The 17,099-nt window shown below is 42.8% G+C and overlaps 1 protein-coding gene across 1 annotated transcript in view; it reads left to right on the top strand.

Annotated features, from left to right (window-relative positions):
• Nucleotides 1-17,099, top strand: part of INSC (INSC spindle orientation adaptor protein) — a 176,335-nt gene that overhangs the window by 132,583 nt on the left and 26,653 nt on the right. Inside the window, exon 10 of the mRNA XM_007955450.2 lies at nt 13,835-13,901. Coding sequence (XP_007953641.1) covers nt 13,835-13,901 — 67 coding nt within the window. The remainder of the gene's footprint in view (nt 1-13,834; nt 13,902-17,099) is intronic.

A 17,099-nucleotide genomic window follows, 5' to 3' on the forward strand; every position in this document is an offset into this window, starting at 1 on the left:
CATTAATTTTGGTTTTCTTCTTTCTTCTTGACGAGGAGAGACCCGTTGTTGCATCTAGATGGCAGCTTCCTAGCTTTTAAGGTCCCAGTCGCTACTTGCCAAAGTAGTAGGTGGAACAATGTTTTGTATAGTATGTTATCTCTGGCTATGTTATTATTATTATGGACATTAGAAAGTATAGCACACAGACTGAATGGGGAATCTTTGGAGTGGAGTCCTATCAACTGTAAAATGGGCATGGCCTCTTCCACCTCGGACATCCTGTGGCTTTCTGTGCAGAGACCCTCTTCTCATCAGGGGGACTGACTGGCTAATTCTGATTCCCAGGAAGGAGAGGCACAGTGAAGGGAGAGGATTTGGTCAAGCTCTGCAGATGGCAGCGTTCTCTGCATCTGAAGTCAGGAGCTGTTCCTGCTCACCCAGGTCTGAGTCAGGCACGTCCTGTCCTGTGTTTCTCTGCCCTCAGGATGGCTTCACCTTCTGCCCTGGCTCAAGCAACCACTTAGCTGGTGAGAGCACACCCATTAAAGAAACAAATGACTCTCTCCTGTGGCAGAGGGAGGATTAAGGCGTTCAGAGGGCTCTCTGTAATGAAGACAAAGAAGATGAATTAGGCTCTGAAGTGCTCACCACCCCTTGAAATACTTAGGAGATTAAATGCCCCGTGAGGTTTCCGGTAATGAATCTGCTAGTGACGCCAATGCTGTGTGGAGCCTTTTGGACTTGGATCTACACTTTGTCCACCTCTGGATATCTCAGTGGGATCCCCTCCATCATCCCAGCAGTCAAACAGAAGCATCCATGACCATGCTTGTCCTGTGCCCACCCGTGTGGTGTAGGGGGATGAGGGCAGGCTTAGGCCCAAACTCTTCCATTTCCCCCCTTCTAAATGCAGACCCAGGTGAGGGTGGTGGGTCTTCAGCTGCATATGGTTAGGCACTAAGAAAAACTCCCTGCCTAAAAGTGATTTGTGTGGTCTGGTGTTCTCATCCCCAGGATCTCTTTTTCAGGAGCCATACTGCCCAGGGAATCCAGCTCTCTGACTTGACATGGGAAAGTGGAAAAGAGGCTACTTGCAGGCATACTGGCTAACCTAGTGACAAACTAGGGACCTGGTCATCTTGTCTAACTCCTACAGTGATTTTTACTGGGCATAACTTCTTGTGACCTTCAGACATTAATTACTTCTACAGAAGTGGAGGTTGCTGGGATACACTTTCCATGGAAGCACAGTGTTTGGCATTTTAGAATTCTTGGATTTTGTAGCCTCTCTGGGACCTCACCATGAATACTCTTTATCAAGAGTCCATTATAGGAGAAAAAAATGGCAATTACTAGGGAGAATAACTGACTCACATCTCAAAAGCTCTCTATAGTTTATAAAGTTCCACCATATACATTTATAATATGCATAACCCCCAAAAACCAAACTCACTGCCATCCAGTTGATTCTGACTCATAGTGACCCTCTTTGGGTTTCCAAGATGGTAAATCTTTATGGAAGTAGATTGACCACTCTTCTTTCTGTGGAGTGGCTGTTGGGTTTGAACTGCCAACCTTCTAGTTAGCAGTCAAATGCCTTAGGCATTGCACCAACAGAGCTCCTTATAAAATATATAACATAGTAGAAACAGCACAGGCCTTGATTCAGACAGGCCTGAGTTCAAGTGCTGGCTCTGCCATTTCCTATCTGTGTGACCTTGAACAAATTCTTAACTTCTCTGAGCTACAACTTCCTCATCTGTGCAATGAGGATACTAATATTTCCTCCCTTATTGTGTCATTGTGCTGACTACATAGAATAATGCTCAGGAAGTACTTACAACCAAAGTAGATACCAGTAAGGAATGGGGCAGGGTCTCTGATAGAACTACAGATTGGGACTGAGTCTGAGACAGGAAATGTTAGCTTTGAGACAGCAAAGCAGGGTCAAGAAACGTAATTAATGTAGTGGTGAATGTAGTTAGTTTGTGTGTGGGTATATACAGGTTGTGGGAGTGTGTGTGTGGGGAGGGACGATAAGAACTGTAAGCCAGTTAAATGAGTGGATGCATTTATTTGCATGTTAATACAAAAAAAAAAAAAAAAATCAAACCTTTTACTCACTTATACCAACCCTATAGGAATGGGAAAGGAGCCTATTGGGCAGTTCTACTCAGTCCTACAAGTCATTATGAATTGGAATCACCTCAACAGCAACGTTTGTTTGTTTGTTTGTTTTAAGTAGGAGTGGGGCAGAATTTCCAAGGCCATAGTCTTTATGAAAGCAGACTGCCACTTCTTTCTTCATGGAGAGGCTGATGGGCTTGAACTGCTGACCTTTTAGTTACCAGCCTAGCATTTACCACTGTACCACCAGGGCTCCTTGCATATGAATATGTATGCATAAAATGCAGTCTCTGGGTAAATAGTTAAGCACTCCACTACTAGCCAAAGGTTGGCAGTTGGAACCAGTCAGAAGTGCCTCAGAATGCAGGCTTGGAAATCTGCTTCCAAAAGGTTAGGGCCTTGAAAACTCTGTGGAACTGTTATACTCTGCACAGATGGGATCACCATGAGTGAGGATCAACTCAACAACAACATTGTATGCATATAAATCTATTCAGAGGAATGTAGACTCACAATACCCAAGCCTGACCTGCCCAGCCACACTTCCTCACAAAGCCAGGAGAAAGCTAAACACAGAGCATATGATCTGGCATTTACATGATCTCCAGATACATGGGGTCACTATGAGTAGGAACAGACTGGACAGCAACTAACACCAACAACCAGTACTGTCTGTGAAGCCTAAACCCCAACCTCAGCATAGTCTTGAGAAGGGGGTCAGGCTCACCAGAGAGATTCCTTTGCCCCAGTACACCAACAGCTGGAGGCCTAGATCCTAAACACTTTTATGGCCTTTTAGGCTCTGTTCCTCTAAGGCCAAACCTTGACCTTCCACTCTTGCCTCAGGTAGTGAGGAGGGAGAACACTCTTGCCAGTGAAAAGAACCAGGTATCAGAGTATGGGAGTAGTGTGTTTGTCTCAGGCTCTAGGCTGGTGCCTTCCTTGTTCTTAGGTCCAGCCCTCCCCTTTCAGCTCCTGGGCCCCTCAGGTCATGCCAGTCAGAGGGAGAGAGAGGCTCAAAAGAAAGTGAAAGAAAAAGGACTGGGCTGTCTCTTGTACCCCCTTGCCTCTTTGGCCTTACAGAAGGGTGTGTTTTCACAGAGCTCCAGTAATTCTTCAAGCAAACGGCCTTGTCTTGATTCTTTTAGCTCATTGGTAGAAAAAGAGGTGTGGAGGGATGAGGCTCAGAGAGAGGTGCTGAGCTTTCCCTAGAGGCTGAAAGTAATTTTGCTTGCTGGTCTCAGAGCTGTGGTTGACTTTGTTGCTACAGCTCTTGGAGAGTTAACAAAATGATAATGTTGTTGTTGTTATTTGCTGTCGAGTCGGCCCCGACTCATAGCGACCCCTCCTTGGGTTTCCGAGGCAGTATCACTACGGAAGTAGGATTGCCCAACCTTCCTTCCGAGGAGTGGCTGGTTGGTTTGAACCGCCAGCCTTCTGATTAGCAGTCAAGTGCCTTAGCCACTATGCTACCAGAGCTCCCTAATAGAAAACGAAATACTCTGTCTGGTAATTGACAAACTGTTTTAACTGCAGTCATGAACTATTGGCCTTTTTGTCCTAATTAATGTACATCATAAAATATATGTTAGATTGACTGTGTTGGACGTTCTATCAGAGCAGCCATCTCTGTTTGGTAATTCTGGGTATTCGTCACTTGTCTTTTATGCTGAGTGGTCTCCAGTGTTCGTTTACAGCATAGCAAGTGAAAAGACACATGGGCAGAGTCAGAGTGTAATAAGGGACATTGCTAAGGAAATGAGACAGACCTGAGGGATTGATTTGTGGACAAGTGTTTCCAGAGTACCTGCTTCGGGTCAGTGCAGGGTACTTTTTTTCCTGTGTTTGTGCTAATATCAAAAGGCTCTGCTAGCCTCTTTCTTACCCCATTTTTCCTTGGAGCAGTAACATGAGAGGTCCCCTACTATTCAAGTGGCCAACCTTTGAGTGGCCAAAAAAACAGTGGTTTCAAGATGCTGCAGAAGGTAGTGAGCATAAAGTTTGTTGAATTCACCTGCTGGGAAGGGTTCTTCCTGCTCTGAGATCTTGCCTCCCTTGGGAGGGCTCTCACATTTTGGCAATGCGAGTGATTGACCTCATAGGCACTGGGTACTTTTTTAATACAGTCATTCAAGGCTCAGATCGTTTCAGGCTCAGCTCCTTAGTTGTTGCTGATATTGTTAGCTACTGTAAAGCCAGCCCCCAACTCGTGGTGGCTCTGTGCACAATGGAACGAAACACTGCCTGGTCCTTTCCACCCCCACAATCAGTTGCAGTTTAGACCGTTGGGATCCACAGGATTTCCACTGGCTGATTATCAGAAGTAGATCACTCAGCTTTTCTTCCTAGTCCATCGTAGGCTGGAAGCTCTGCTGAAATGTGTTCAGCACCATAGCGGCACACCAGCCCCCACTGACAGATGGCTGGTGGCTGTGCAGGAGATGGATTGTTGGGAATTGAACCAGGCGTTCCTCACAGAAGGTGAGAGTTCTACCTCTGAACCAAAAGCTTCAGGGTGCTTGACAAAACATTAACTCGTTTAATGCTCATAATAGTCTTAGAAATTATCTTATTTTTACCTCGTATAACAGGCCAAGTAATGGCCTTCCAAAGATGTCCATGATGCCTTAATCCCTGAAACTATAAAGTATTACCTTATTTGGTGAAAGGGACTTTGCATATTTGATTAGGTTACAAATTTTGAGATGGGAAGTTTATCCTGATAGGTAACAATGTAATCACAAAGGTTCTTATAAGAGGAAGGTAGGAAGGTCAGAGTCAGAGAAAGAGATATGATGATGTAAGCAGAGGTCAGTTTGATGCAGTGCCAAGAGCCAAGGAATGCTGGCAGCCTCTGTTGTTGTTGTTAGGTGTCACGGAGTCAGTTCTGACTCACAATGACCCTATGTACAACAAAATGAAACTCTACCCAGTCAGGCACCATCCTCACAATCCTTGCTATACTTGAGCCCACTGTGGCAGCCACTGTGTTAGTCCATCTTGTGGAGGGTCTTCCCCTTTTTTCGCTGACCCTCCACTTTACCAAGCATGATATACTTCTCCTGGGAATGATTCCTTCTGACAACATGACCAAAGTAGGTCTGGCCATCCTTGCTTCCAAGGAGCATTCCAGCTGCACTTCTTCCAGGAGAGATCTGTTAGTTCTTCTGGCAGTCCATGGTACTTTCAGTACTCTTCGCCAACACCATAATTCAAAGGCATCAATTCTTCTTCCATCTTCCTTGTTCACTGTCCAGCTTCTACTTGCATATGAGGTGATTGAAAACACCATGGCTTGGGTTAGATGCACCTTACTCTTCAAAGTCATGCCTTTGCTCTTCAAAACTTTTAAGAGGTCTTTTGCAGCAGATTTGCCCAGTACAATATGTCTTATTTCTTGACTGCTGCTTCCACGGGTGTTGATTGTAGATTCAAGTAAAATGAAATCTTTGACAACTTCGATCTTTTCTCCATTATCATGATGCTGCTTATTCATTCAATTGTGAGGATTTTCGTTTTTTTTTTTTTTTTTTTTTATGTTGAGGTATAACCTATATTGAAGACTATAGTCTTTAATCTTCATCAGTAAGTGATTTGTCTTCTTCACTTGCAGCAAGTAAAGTTGTGTCATCTGCATATTGCAGGTTGTTAATGAGTCTTTCTCCAGTCTTGGTGCCACATTCTTCTTCATATAGTCTACCTTCTCAGATTATTTGCTCAGCATACAGATTGAATAAGTATGGTGAAAAGATACAACCCCTTTGCACACCATCCCTGATTTTAAATCATGCAGTATTCCCTTGTTCTGTTCGAACAACAGCCTCTTAGTCTATGTACCAGTTCCTCATGAGCACAGTTGAGTGTTCAGGAATTCCCATTTTTCATAATATTACCCATAATTTGTTATGACCTGTGGTAGTTTAGGTTGTGTGTCAACTTGGCTGGACCTGGTTGAGTGGCTGGGCAGCTGGTGGTAGTTATGCCCCATGAGGAGACTGGCAATCAACTTTGTAGTGGGATCTACCATAAGCAGCAAGTAGCTGCCTTAGGGATGTGGTCTGCTTCCTGTATATAAGGTGAAGTTTTGGGAATGATCTCTAGTTTATGGTACGCTTGAACCCTGCATGTAGCCAAGTCATTGTTCAGCAGCCTGCCATGTGGTTTGGTAACATCAGGGCTGTGCCTTTTTACTTGTCAACCTTAGGCTTGGCAGCTTCAACAGGCAGCAGCTGAGTGAAGAAAAGCCTCTAGATTCAGTGGGCTGGGAGCAGGAAACAAAGCTAGACTCCAAGGTTGGGGGCTTTCACCCAGCCTGGCACTTTGAACTTGGACTTAAAGCCTTCAAACTGTAAGAGAATAAACTCCTGTTTGTTCAAGCCATCCCATTTGTGTTATATTCCTGTCAGAGCTGCACCAGGTAACCAGAACAGACCCACACAGTCAAATGCCTGTGCATAGTCAATAAAATACAGGTAAACCTCTTTCTGGTGTTCTTTGCTTTCAGCCAAGATCCATCTGACATCAACAATGATAGCCCTCATTCCACATCCTCTTCTGAATCCAACTTGCATTTCTGGCAATATACTGCTGCAACTATTTTTCAATTATCTTCTGCAAAATTTTACTTGTGTGCAATATTAATGATATAGTTCAATAATTTCCACATTCTTTTGGATCACCTTTCTTTGGAATGGGCACAAATATGGATCTTTCCTGTCAATTGTCCAGGTAGCTCTCTTTCAAATTAGTTGGTGTAGATGAGTAATTGCCTCTAGCACTTCATCTGTTTACTGAAACATCTCAATGGGCATTCCGTCAATTTTTGGAGCCTTGTTTCTTGCCAATTCCTTCAATGCAGCTTCAACTTCTTCCTTCAGTACCATTGGTTCTTGATCATATGCTGCCTCCTGAAATAGTTGAACATTGACCAATTATTTTTGTACAGTGACACTGTGTATTACTTCCATCTTCTTTTATCATTCAATATTTTGTTCATATGCTCCTTCAGTACTGCAACTCGAGGCTTGAATTTTTCTTCAGTTCTTTCAGCTTGAGAAATGCCAAGTGTGTTTTTTCTTTTTGGTTTTCTAACTCCAGGTCTTTGCACATTTCATTATAATAATTGACTTTGTCTTCTTGAGCTGCTCTTTGAAATCTTCTGTTCAGCTCTTTTATCTTGTCATTTCTTCCATTTGCTTGCGCCACTCTATATTCAAGAGCAAGTTTCAGAGTGTCCTCTGACATCCGTTTTTGTCTTTTCTTCCTTTCCTCTCTTTTTAATGACCTTTTCCTTTCTTCATGTATGATATTCTTGATGTCATCCCACAACTTGTCTTGTTTTCAGTCATTGGTGTTCACTATGTCACATCTATTCTTTACATGATCTCTAAATTTAGGTAGGGTATAATCAAGGTCATACTTTGGCTCTTGTGCACTTCTTTTAATTTTCTTCAGCTTTAACTTGGATTTGCATGTGATTGATTGATAGTCTGTTCCACAATCAGCTCAGGCCTTCTTGTGGCTGAAGATATTTAGCTTCTCCAATGCCTCTTTCCACAGGTGTAGTTGATGTGATTCCTGTGTATTCCATCTGGTGAGGTCCATGTGTATGGCTGCTGTTTAGGTTGTTGAAAAAAGGTATTTACAATGTGTAAGTTGTTGGTCTTGCAAAATTCTATCATGAAATCTCCAGCATCATTTCTATCACCAAGGCCATTATTTTCCAACTACTGATGATGATTCTTTGTTTCCAACTTTCACATTCTAATCACCAGTAATAATTAATACATCTGTATTACATGTTCAGTCAATTTCAGACTGCAGAGATGGTAAAAATCTTCAATTCTTTCATCTCTGCTTTTAGTGGTTGGTGCATAAATTTGAATAATAGTATTAACTGGCCTTCCTTGCAGGTGTAATGGATATTATCCTATCACTGATGGCATTGTACTTCAGGATAGATCTTGAAACATTCTTTGTGATGGTGAAAGTGACATCATTCCTCTTCAATTTGTCATTCCTGGCATAATATACCATATGATTATCTGATTCAAAATGGCTAATACCAGTCCATTTCAGCTCACTAATGTCTAGGCTATTGATCTTTATTTGTTCCATTTCATTTTTGACAACTTCCAATTTTCTTAGGTTCATATTTCGTACATTCCATATTCTGGTTATTAATGAGTATTTGCGGCTGGTTCTTCCCATTTTGAGTTGTGCCCTATCAGCAAATGGATGTCCCAAAAGATTTATTCCATCCACATCATTAAGGTTGATTCTACTTTGAGGAGGCGGCTCATCTTCTGTTGTATTTTGAGTGCCTTCCAACCTGAGGGGTTCATCTTCCAGCACTATATCAGACAATGTTTCAGGGCTATCATAAAGTTTTCCAATAAGATATCAGACAGTGTTTCCCTGCTATTCATAAGGTTTTTACTGGCCATGTTTTTTAGAAGTGGATGGCCCCATCTTCTTCCCAGTCTGTCTTAGTCTGGAAGCTCCACTGAAACCTGTCCACCATGGGTGACCCTGCAGGTATTTGAAATACCAGTAGCATAGCCTCTAGCCTCATAGAAGTCTCTATAAGCTAGAAAAAACAAGGTAATAGCTTATTTCCTAGAACCTCGAGAAGGAACACAGCTCTGCCAACATCTTGATTTTTAATACTATGTAAAAATAATGTTGGGGAGGCATCTGACCTCCTCTAAGTTCACAAGGTGGGGGGAAGGAATGGTCACTATGAGTCAGGTCCAACTCCACAGCACATAACAACAATAGTTAAGGTACAGAGAGGTTAAGTAATGTGTCCAAGGTCACATGGCAAATCAGTGATAGAGCCTTGATTTAGACTTAGACTGATCCATGTGCTCAACCACTACACATGCTGCCTCTCACCTACGGCCTCTCCTAGAGGATGATATCCTCCTTATTCACCAAATAACTTCAGGGGGAAGACTGCCCTTTCATTTGGGAGGGATAAGACGTGACTGAACCTCATTGGACAGGACTGAATCCACCTGGACTATCTGCCTAGCTCCTGCACTATGTCTTCTGACAACATTATTTTCTGGCATCCAACCAAGGTGGTACAAATGGTTAACATACTCAGCTACCAATTACAAAATTGGACATTTGAGTCTACCCAGAGGATCCTGAGAAGGAAGGCTTGGCAATCTACCTCTTAAAACATAGTCACTGAAAACCTGGTTGGAACACAGTTTTACCCTGATACACATGCAGTTACCAAGAATTAAATAGAATCTACTTGATGGCAACTGTGTTTTTTTTTTTTAAATCCAACCAGGAAAACTTGTTCTAAAATCGCCACCATGTGCCTGCCTGCTAGGAGAGACATTGACCTCCTTCCCTTCTACTCCCGGTGCACATACAAGGATGTTTCAAAAAGGGGACTCAAAGCAGGGCATAATTGGCATTTATTCAAATTGTGCTTAATTGAATACGCCATCTGCACCTCAGAAAACCACATGGGGTACAGGCTCTGTAAAGAGGAAGTAATTTTCATTAACAGGATCTAAATTAGTTTGACACAAAGACAGAGGCATATCTACAGAAAATAGCGCCCATGGCAAGCACTGAAATTGCGCTCCTGTCCAAACATCTGACACCCATCTTTTAGATAACTTTACCATATTATCAACTCAAAAATACAAGTCAGGCTCGTTAATCTTTCACTTAACTCATTAAGGCACTACCTGAAAATTACAACTGCACCTTCCTTTCACTGATGAAAATTGGTCTAAGATATGCTCAAAGTTATTATTTTTTTTAATAACTCAGGGGGAAGAGTGCCCTTTCATTTGGGCATTTTTATTATTTCTTTCTGTACTCAGCAGAATAAGATCAAGTTTTCCTTGACCCATGGAGGCTCTCAAATAGGAAAGTATTAGTTTTAACTTGCTGACTGATCTCTCACAGCCAACGATGGCAACTACGATGGTTAATAGAAAGCGCTCAGTAGCATTTCTCTTGAGAGTATTCCTCGTAGAGCACACGTCACACTGCCATACCTACTATGTGCCTGTGACAGAGCTAATAATTATCATATTATAAACCTGATGCTGCAGACAAAGTTCTTCTTTCCTTTTTCCCTTTCTTCTTCCCTCCCTCCTTTCCTCCTTCCTTCCATTCTCCCTAGTGATTCTGCCTGTCAAGCAAATGTCTTTGTTCAGAGACCAGGTGGTGATGGTTAGAGTGCAGTGGCCCCTGGGTGGTTCTCTGTTACTGTTAAGAGCCTGGCAAAAGCCGAACAAACTATTGCCTGACACTGAGTTGGCCTTGTATTTCCTCCCTCTTAGAGACTGTCACTTTATGCCTCTAGGGGAACCTTCTGTTTTTCTATCACATCTTCAATCCATCTGCATTAGTTTCCTAGGGCTGCCATGACAAAATGCCAGTGTGAGTGGCTTTAAGGAACAGAAATTTATTGTCTCACATTCTGGAGACTAGAAGCCTGAATTCAGGCTTGAATTCAGGGTGCTGGCAGGGCCATGCTTTCCCTGGAGGCCCTAGGGGAGACCCTTCCTTGTCTCTTTCAGTATCTGGTTAAGTTGCAGTGTTCCTTGGCTTGTATCTTCACATGGCTTCTGTCTTCTACCCTGTATGTGACCATGTTTCCATGTCTGTTCCAACCTTTTGTACCACTCAGAAGGGATTAGGATTAAGACCCACCTTATTCCTGTATGGTCTTGTTTGGCTTAATGCATAACAAAAAGAAAACCATATTTTCAGACAAGGTCACATTCACAGGTATAGGGCTTAGGACTTCAATATTTTTAGGGGGCACAATTCAATCCATAAACCGTTCTTTTCCCCTCACTCATCTCAAATACCCACAATCATAAAAGGGAAAAAAAGTTTCCAACCAAACTTTCTATTGTCCTATAATCTTTCTGAAATGCAAACATAAATTTGCCACATTCCTCATAAAACAGCTGGTGCTGCAGAGTTGCCTTCAAGATACCACTTTCAGGGTTTTTCTGCCTATTCTCTTGGCACCCCTCCCCAACGAGGTATACCCCCCCCCAGGCCTCTGACCAGGTCTGAGGTGGGAAGGCTGACATACACGAATGCTGCCAGCAGCCTAAGAATGTGTCATTCATTTCCAATGTGTGTTTAGTTGAGAAGTGGGGAGATTGATAGTCTATTAATATGGTAACCCTTTTCCTTTCTGTGTAAAAGAAGAGATTTATTATATGCATTTACTATCCAGAATAATATATGGATAATATTAAACCAATTACCAATAAACCAATATTAAACTTATTAAGGGGGTAGTGGTGGTTCTGTGGTAGAATTCTGAGCTCTGGTAGCATAGTGCCTAAGGCACTTGACTGCTAACCAGAAGGCTGGAGATTCAAACCCACCAGCCACTCCTTGGAAGGAAGGTTGGGCAATCCCCTTCCATAGTGATACCGCCTCAGAAATGCAAGGAGGAGTTGCTATGAGTCGAAATCGACTCCACGGCAGTGAGTTTGGTTTTTGGTTTGGTGCTGGAGATCTGGCTTCGATTAGGGACCAGTGTACCTCATGGGCAGCCACCTCTTGTCTGTCAGCGGAGATTTGTGGGTTGCTATGATGCTGAAGAGGTATCCAGACTAAGATGGACTAGGAAGAAAGGCCTGATGGTCTGCTTCTGAGAATCAGCCGATGGAAACCCTGTGGATCACAGCAGTCCAGTTCCCTACCCCCCGTGGGGATGGTGCAGGACTGGCAGTGTTTTGTTCCATTGAGCATGGGGTCACCATGAGTGGTTAGCCAACTCTACAGCAGCTAACACCAACAGCAATATCTAGATAATACTCTTTCTTGGTTAACGTCATGTTGCTGTGCATTATGCAGTTTCATAATTTAGCTGACTGAACTGTCCTCAGGAGATACTCAGGAGCTGCATGTCTCAGAGGTGGGGCATGGCCTCTGGTTTGGTCATATCACAAACTTAAAAAAAAAAAAATTCAAAAGATATAGACCTACCTCAGTGAGAAGCAGTTTTTATTTATTCTGTGGAAGTGGCTGAGTATTCATTTTTCAGTTTATGTCAGAAGCAGTGTGATGGGTGGTAAGTGAATTAATGGTACCATGTTTCCAATACATTCCAGTGGTGTTTTGGCACCCTTTACAGTCTGGGTCCCTGGAATGGATCCCTTGTCAGCTCACTCCTCAAAACAGTTTTGTGCTCTGAGATCTCTGTGCTCCCTTGGCTCTGCCAGGGGCTAGGATGGGGCAGGCTGCTGGTTGTTCAGACCATGGGGTTGTAGCCAAGGCTCACTGTCCACCTAGGGTCAGCATCTCTTTCCTACAGATAGACACCTTAACTAACATTTGAAAAGCTAGACTTAGAAACCATAGACTTGTAAAATATGGCTGAGCATGAAGTTTCTTATCAGATTCTGTGCAATACCTGGTGCTTGGGTTATAATGCTGCCTCTTCCCACTCATGCTCTCTAACTTGGCTTTGGCCTCCATTTATTTCAGGCTGAGAGTAGGTAGAGCTCAGTATCAGGTCAAGAAGCTGGGATGGGAGAGTATGATCCAAAGTAGGGGCTAGCCACTATAAGTACTAAACAGCACAGAGGAGTTAGAGAAGGCCAGGAACCTTCCAGGACTGTATTTCAGGGCCAGAAGGGTACTGCATAAAGATTGCTAGGGTCCCTTCTTTACCTAGTGTGGTGTAGTAAATTGCATGGTGTGGCTTTTCTAGCCAGAGTCTTTGTAAACTCCATCGTGGAATATGCTCTGAGCAACTGAGTAGCTTCGGATTGTTAAAGTTATCCTTCTGGGGTATTTCTGTTGGAGCAGTACGAAGCAATCTTCTGGGAAGTCACTCTCTCTTAGGTGTGTGGAACCCTGATGTTGGCATTTGTTGGTTTTGGCCACTCTGCCAAGCTCAAAAGGAGCCCTACTAGAGGCAGAAGGAGTCTCTCTGACTGCCGGCTGAGAAATGTATGCTGCTGAGAGACATGAGAGAGACATGCTGCTGAGAGAGAGATGCTAGAGACATGCAGTACTGAGAGAGAGATGTGCTACTGAAAGAGAATGAAAGAGACTGTTGGCTGAGAGATGACCAGCTGAGAGAGACTGAATGCATCCCTGAACTTGAATTGTAGCCTGCTACTTCCCTAATAATGTGGCCACTGCAGTGAATTATCAAATCCAGCAGAGAGGTGGTGTGTGCTGTGGGAGGAATTGTTGGTGTCAAGCTTAGTAAGAGGGCTTGAGGATGGTGGCATGTCTGGCCTCATAGGGGCAGGCCTTGGGCTGCTGATGGTGATTCTGTCCTCCTTTTATCTAGTTAGAGGAGGTCAGAAGATGCAGCCTCCTTACCCCTTTGGCACCTGGGAGGACACTGTTCTCTGAAGCGGGATTTTGGGGGCTCCCTAAGGTCTCATACTTATGAATGGGCTTCAGTAATTGGAGATGTACTATATTTTTCATGTATAATGCACCCACACAAATAATGCACAAGCATGTATAATGGGCATAGTACACATAGGAAACTAATGTTTGAGGGAGTTGACCAGTTTGCAAAAAACCATATAGTAAGTGTATCATTTGTGTAAAAATACAGTACCTCTGGGTGGCAGGAGCCCATGAGGATGGAAGGTTGGGCCAGGTGGACACTAAGGAGTCACAAGTTAAAGGAAAGCTTTGTAGCTCCCAACTTTCCTTGTGTCTGTTTGCTTACCTTCTCCATTCTCTCTTTCAGATTGTGACCATCTTGGCAAACATGTCTGTCCTGGAGCAGTGTGCCTCCGATATCATTCAGGAAAATGGTATGTCTTTTCAGGAATATGCATGTATTATGTAGATATACATGACTTTGTGGTTTTGTGTTTGTATTTATGCCTATGTGTAGGTATATAAATATACATATGTGTATTTCCATGTGTGCATGAGGATATGTGTGTGTGTGTGTGTGTGTATGTGTGCTTATGTGTATAACTGGATCAATATGTAAATATTTGTGTGTATATGTATGTCCAGGTCTACGTACCTAAAAGTAGGCATGTGTATATCTCTGTGTATATATTTCATGGGGATATGAGTGTTTGTATATGCGTTCCCACATATGCCCTTGTGCAGGGTATGTGTTCCTAACCACATGTGAGTATGTGCTCTTCATTTATCAACTACTGAATGCCTAGTAGCTGCTGGGCCCTGTGCTAAGCTCTCTGGATGTGGTGATGCATGCAACTTGATACCTGCCCTCAAAGAACACCAGCAGGTGCGAAAGACAGACATATAAATAAATAAATGCAAAACAGCATCCCTGCAACTAAATCAGTGTAAGACAGTGTAAGTTCTTATCTTAGTTATCTAATGCTGCTATAACAGAAATACCACAAATGGATGGCTTTAACAAAAAAAAAACCTTTATTCTCTCACAGTTTAGGAGGCTAGAAATATAAATTCAGGGCTCCAGATCAAGGGAGGGTGTTCTCTCTGTGTCATTCTGAAGGAATGTCTTTGTCTCCTTTCAACATCTGTGGGCCTGGCATTCCTTGGAGATCAATATGTGTCTTGGCATTCATCTTCCCGTGGATCAAGTGCAGGGCCCCTGGGTCCAAAGGACGTACTCCATTCTCAGCTCTTCTTTCTTGGTGGTTGTCAGGTCTTCCTGATCTCTGCTTACTTGTTTAATCTCTTTTATATTTCCAAAGAAATTAACTCAAGGTACAGCCTAATCCTGTAGATTGTATCCTGCCTCATTAACATAACTACCTCTAATTCTGTGTAATTAACATCATAGAGGTTAGGATTTACAATAATTGCATCCAATTACACAATGGAGTATAATTATATAAAACTGAGAATCATGGCCTAGTCAAGTTGACTCATATTTTGGGGGAACACAATTCAGGCTATAACAGTTCTGCAACAGAGATAGGTACAGAGTATTGTGAAAGCTAGTAACACTTGGAGTAGGCATTGTGAAGGAAGTGACATTTGAGATGGGTCTGGCAAAATGGGTTTGGGTTTTCCAGCAGAGAGGGTGGAATAACATTTCTGTTTGAGGGAATAAAGTGTGAGCAAGTGTAAAAGTATGGAGGAGCAGCAGCACTGTGCTGGGAGCATATAGGCTGTGTCTTGATGGTGGAAGTGAACGAAAAATTCCCTACTCTAGCTGCTAATTTAGTAGGCACTGATCTGAGTTGTGTGTGACCTAGAGAGAGAAAGTTGGATGATAATCCAGATTAACAAAAACACTTCAATAGAATAGATGTAAATTCTTATTTTCTGATCAGCTGCATGGTTTCCACATGGAGTACCCATCCTTGCCAGCTTCCTTGTAAGGTGGTTAGCTCTACATCATACGAAATGCTCATAAAAGGGGCCCTGGATTTGTAGGGGAATTAGATTAGGTGGGCTTTTTCAATTGTAAAATTATATTCCCTGCTAGTATCTGGGGCAGGACATTTTGATCACAAAAAAAGAGCATACTGAAAGCACATCCCGGGGGTAGATGAGGAGTTTCCCCTAGAAAAAAAATGAACAGCATCTCCTTTGGATGATTTAGATAAATAGCTGAGGGTAGCAAGGGCATGGGGCTATTGATGTCTCAAGCAGGATTTAAAATTCTTCATGTACCCATTTATTCCATAAATATTTATTGAAGGCCTGTTAATGTGCCAGGCCATGTTTTAGGTACATAACAGTATCAAACAAAACAGACATAATTACTTGATTCGTAGGGCTTATATTCTGGTGGAAAAAAATAGATACAGAGACTGTCAAATGATAACAGTGCCATGGAGAAAAATTGAAGCAGCGAAAGGGGTAAGGTGAGTTGGGTTGCTATTTTAACTAGGGTGATAAGGAGAAGATAAATATCTCATTATATTCCAAAAAGTAAAAAGCTCTTCTTACACAAGGATGAGTTCCCACTTTAAATCATAGATCAGAGCAAGCCCAACCCCTTGACTAGTCATCTGAGAGCATTTCTTCTAGTGCTGAGGATGTCTCCAAAGTCCAGGTGAGGTGGGGCCAGGTTTCATTGGCGTGGAAGCTGATCTAAGCGGTATCTGCAGGAGAACCAGGCAATTACCTTGCAGGTGGGAACAGAGTGGTAAGGGCTTCCTGAGACTGGGAAATGAGATAGCAATTAGGAACCAGTTGGAAACCAGAGACAACGCTAATGAGGCAGAATGAGCTGGGGGCCTGGGTGGGCTGCCTCTGCTCTTGTTAAACTCCTTTCTCCCAGGCTGCCCTGCTATCCTAACAAGCATACCCTGCCCTCCCCTTTCACTCTATTACTTATTGAAAGGCATCACTTGTGTTAATTTTATATGATGGACTAACAATGAAACCCTCTGCTGAGCCAATTGAGGCTAAGAAGCTGAGTGATATCATTTGTGGCCTCAGAGCCTGAAGTTTAAATGGCCAGAGCTTAGTTCAAGTTTCCATAAGCCTGTGAATTGAGGATTGGAATATCTGGCATTTACAGAGATGTTTATGGTTTACAAAATCGCTCAGTCAACAGTTATTGATTGAGACCTCCTATGTGCCTGGCATTGTACTAGATAATGAGAAGGCAGAGGTAAAGAGTTCCTGCCTCTGTCTTGGAGGTTCTCACAGTCCAGAAGAAGAGGCCAACTCACAAATGTGACAATGATAAAAGTGATGTCTGCAATAAAATAATACAATAGAGGCAACATGGTATAGTGGTTAAGAGCACGAAAACTGCAACCAGACTGTCTGGGTTGGAATCCAGACTCTTGTTATTTGCTAGCTGTACAATCTCTTTGTTTTACCATCTGCAAAATTGGGATAATAGTAAAACCTGCTTCACAGAAGTAGTTCCATGCTGGAACTTGCATGGTAGAATTTTGCAAGACCAATGATTTGTTCATTGCAAACACCTTTTTTCAACAACACAAACAGCGGCTCTACACGTGGACTTCACCAGATGGAACACACAGGAATCAGATTGACTACATCTGTGGAAAAGCTCAATATCTTCAGCCAAAACC

Source organism: Orycteropus afer, unplaced genomic scaffold (assembly GCF_000298275.1).
Source record: "Orycteropus afer afer isolate SDZICR_OR568_19922 unplaced genomic scaffold, OryAfe1.0 scaffold00014, whole genome shotgun sequence".
Lineage (NCBI taxonomy): Eukaryota > Metazoa > Chordata > Mammalia > Tubulidentata > Orycteropodidae > Orycteropus > Orycteropus afer.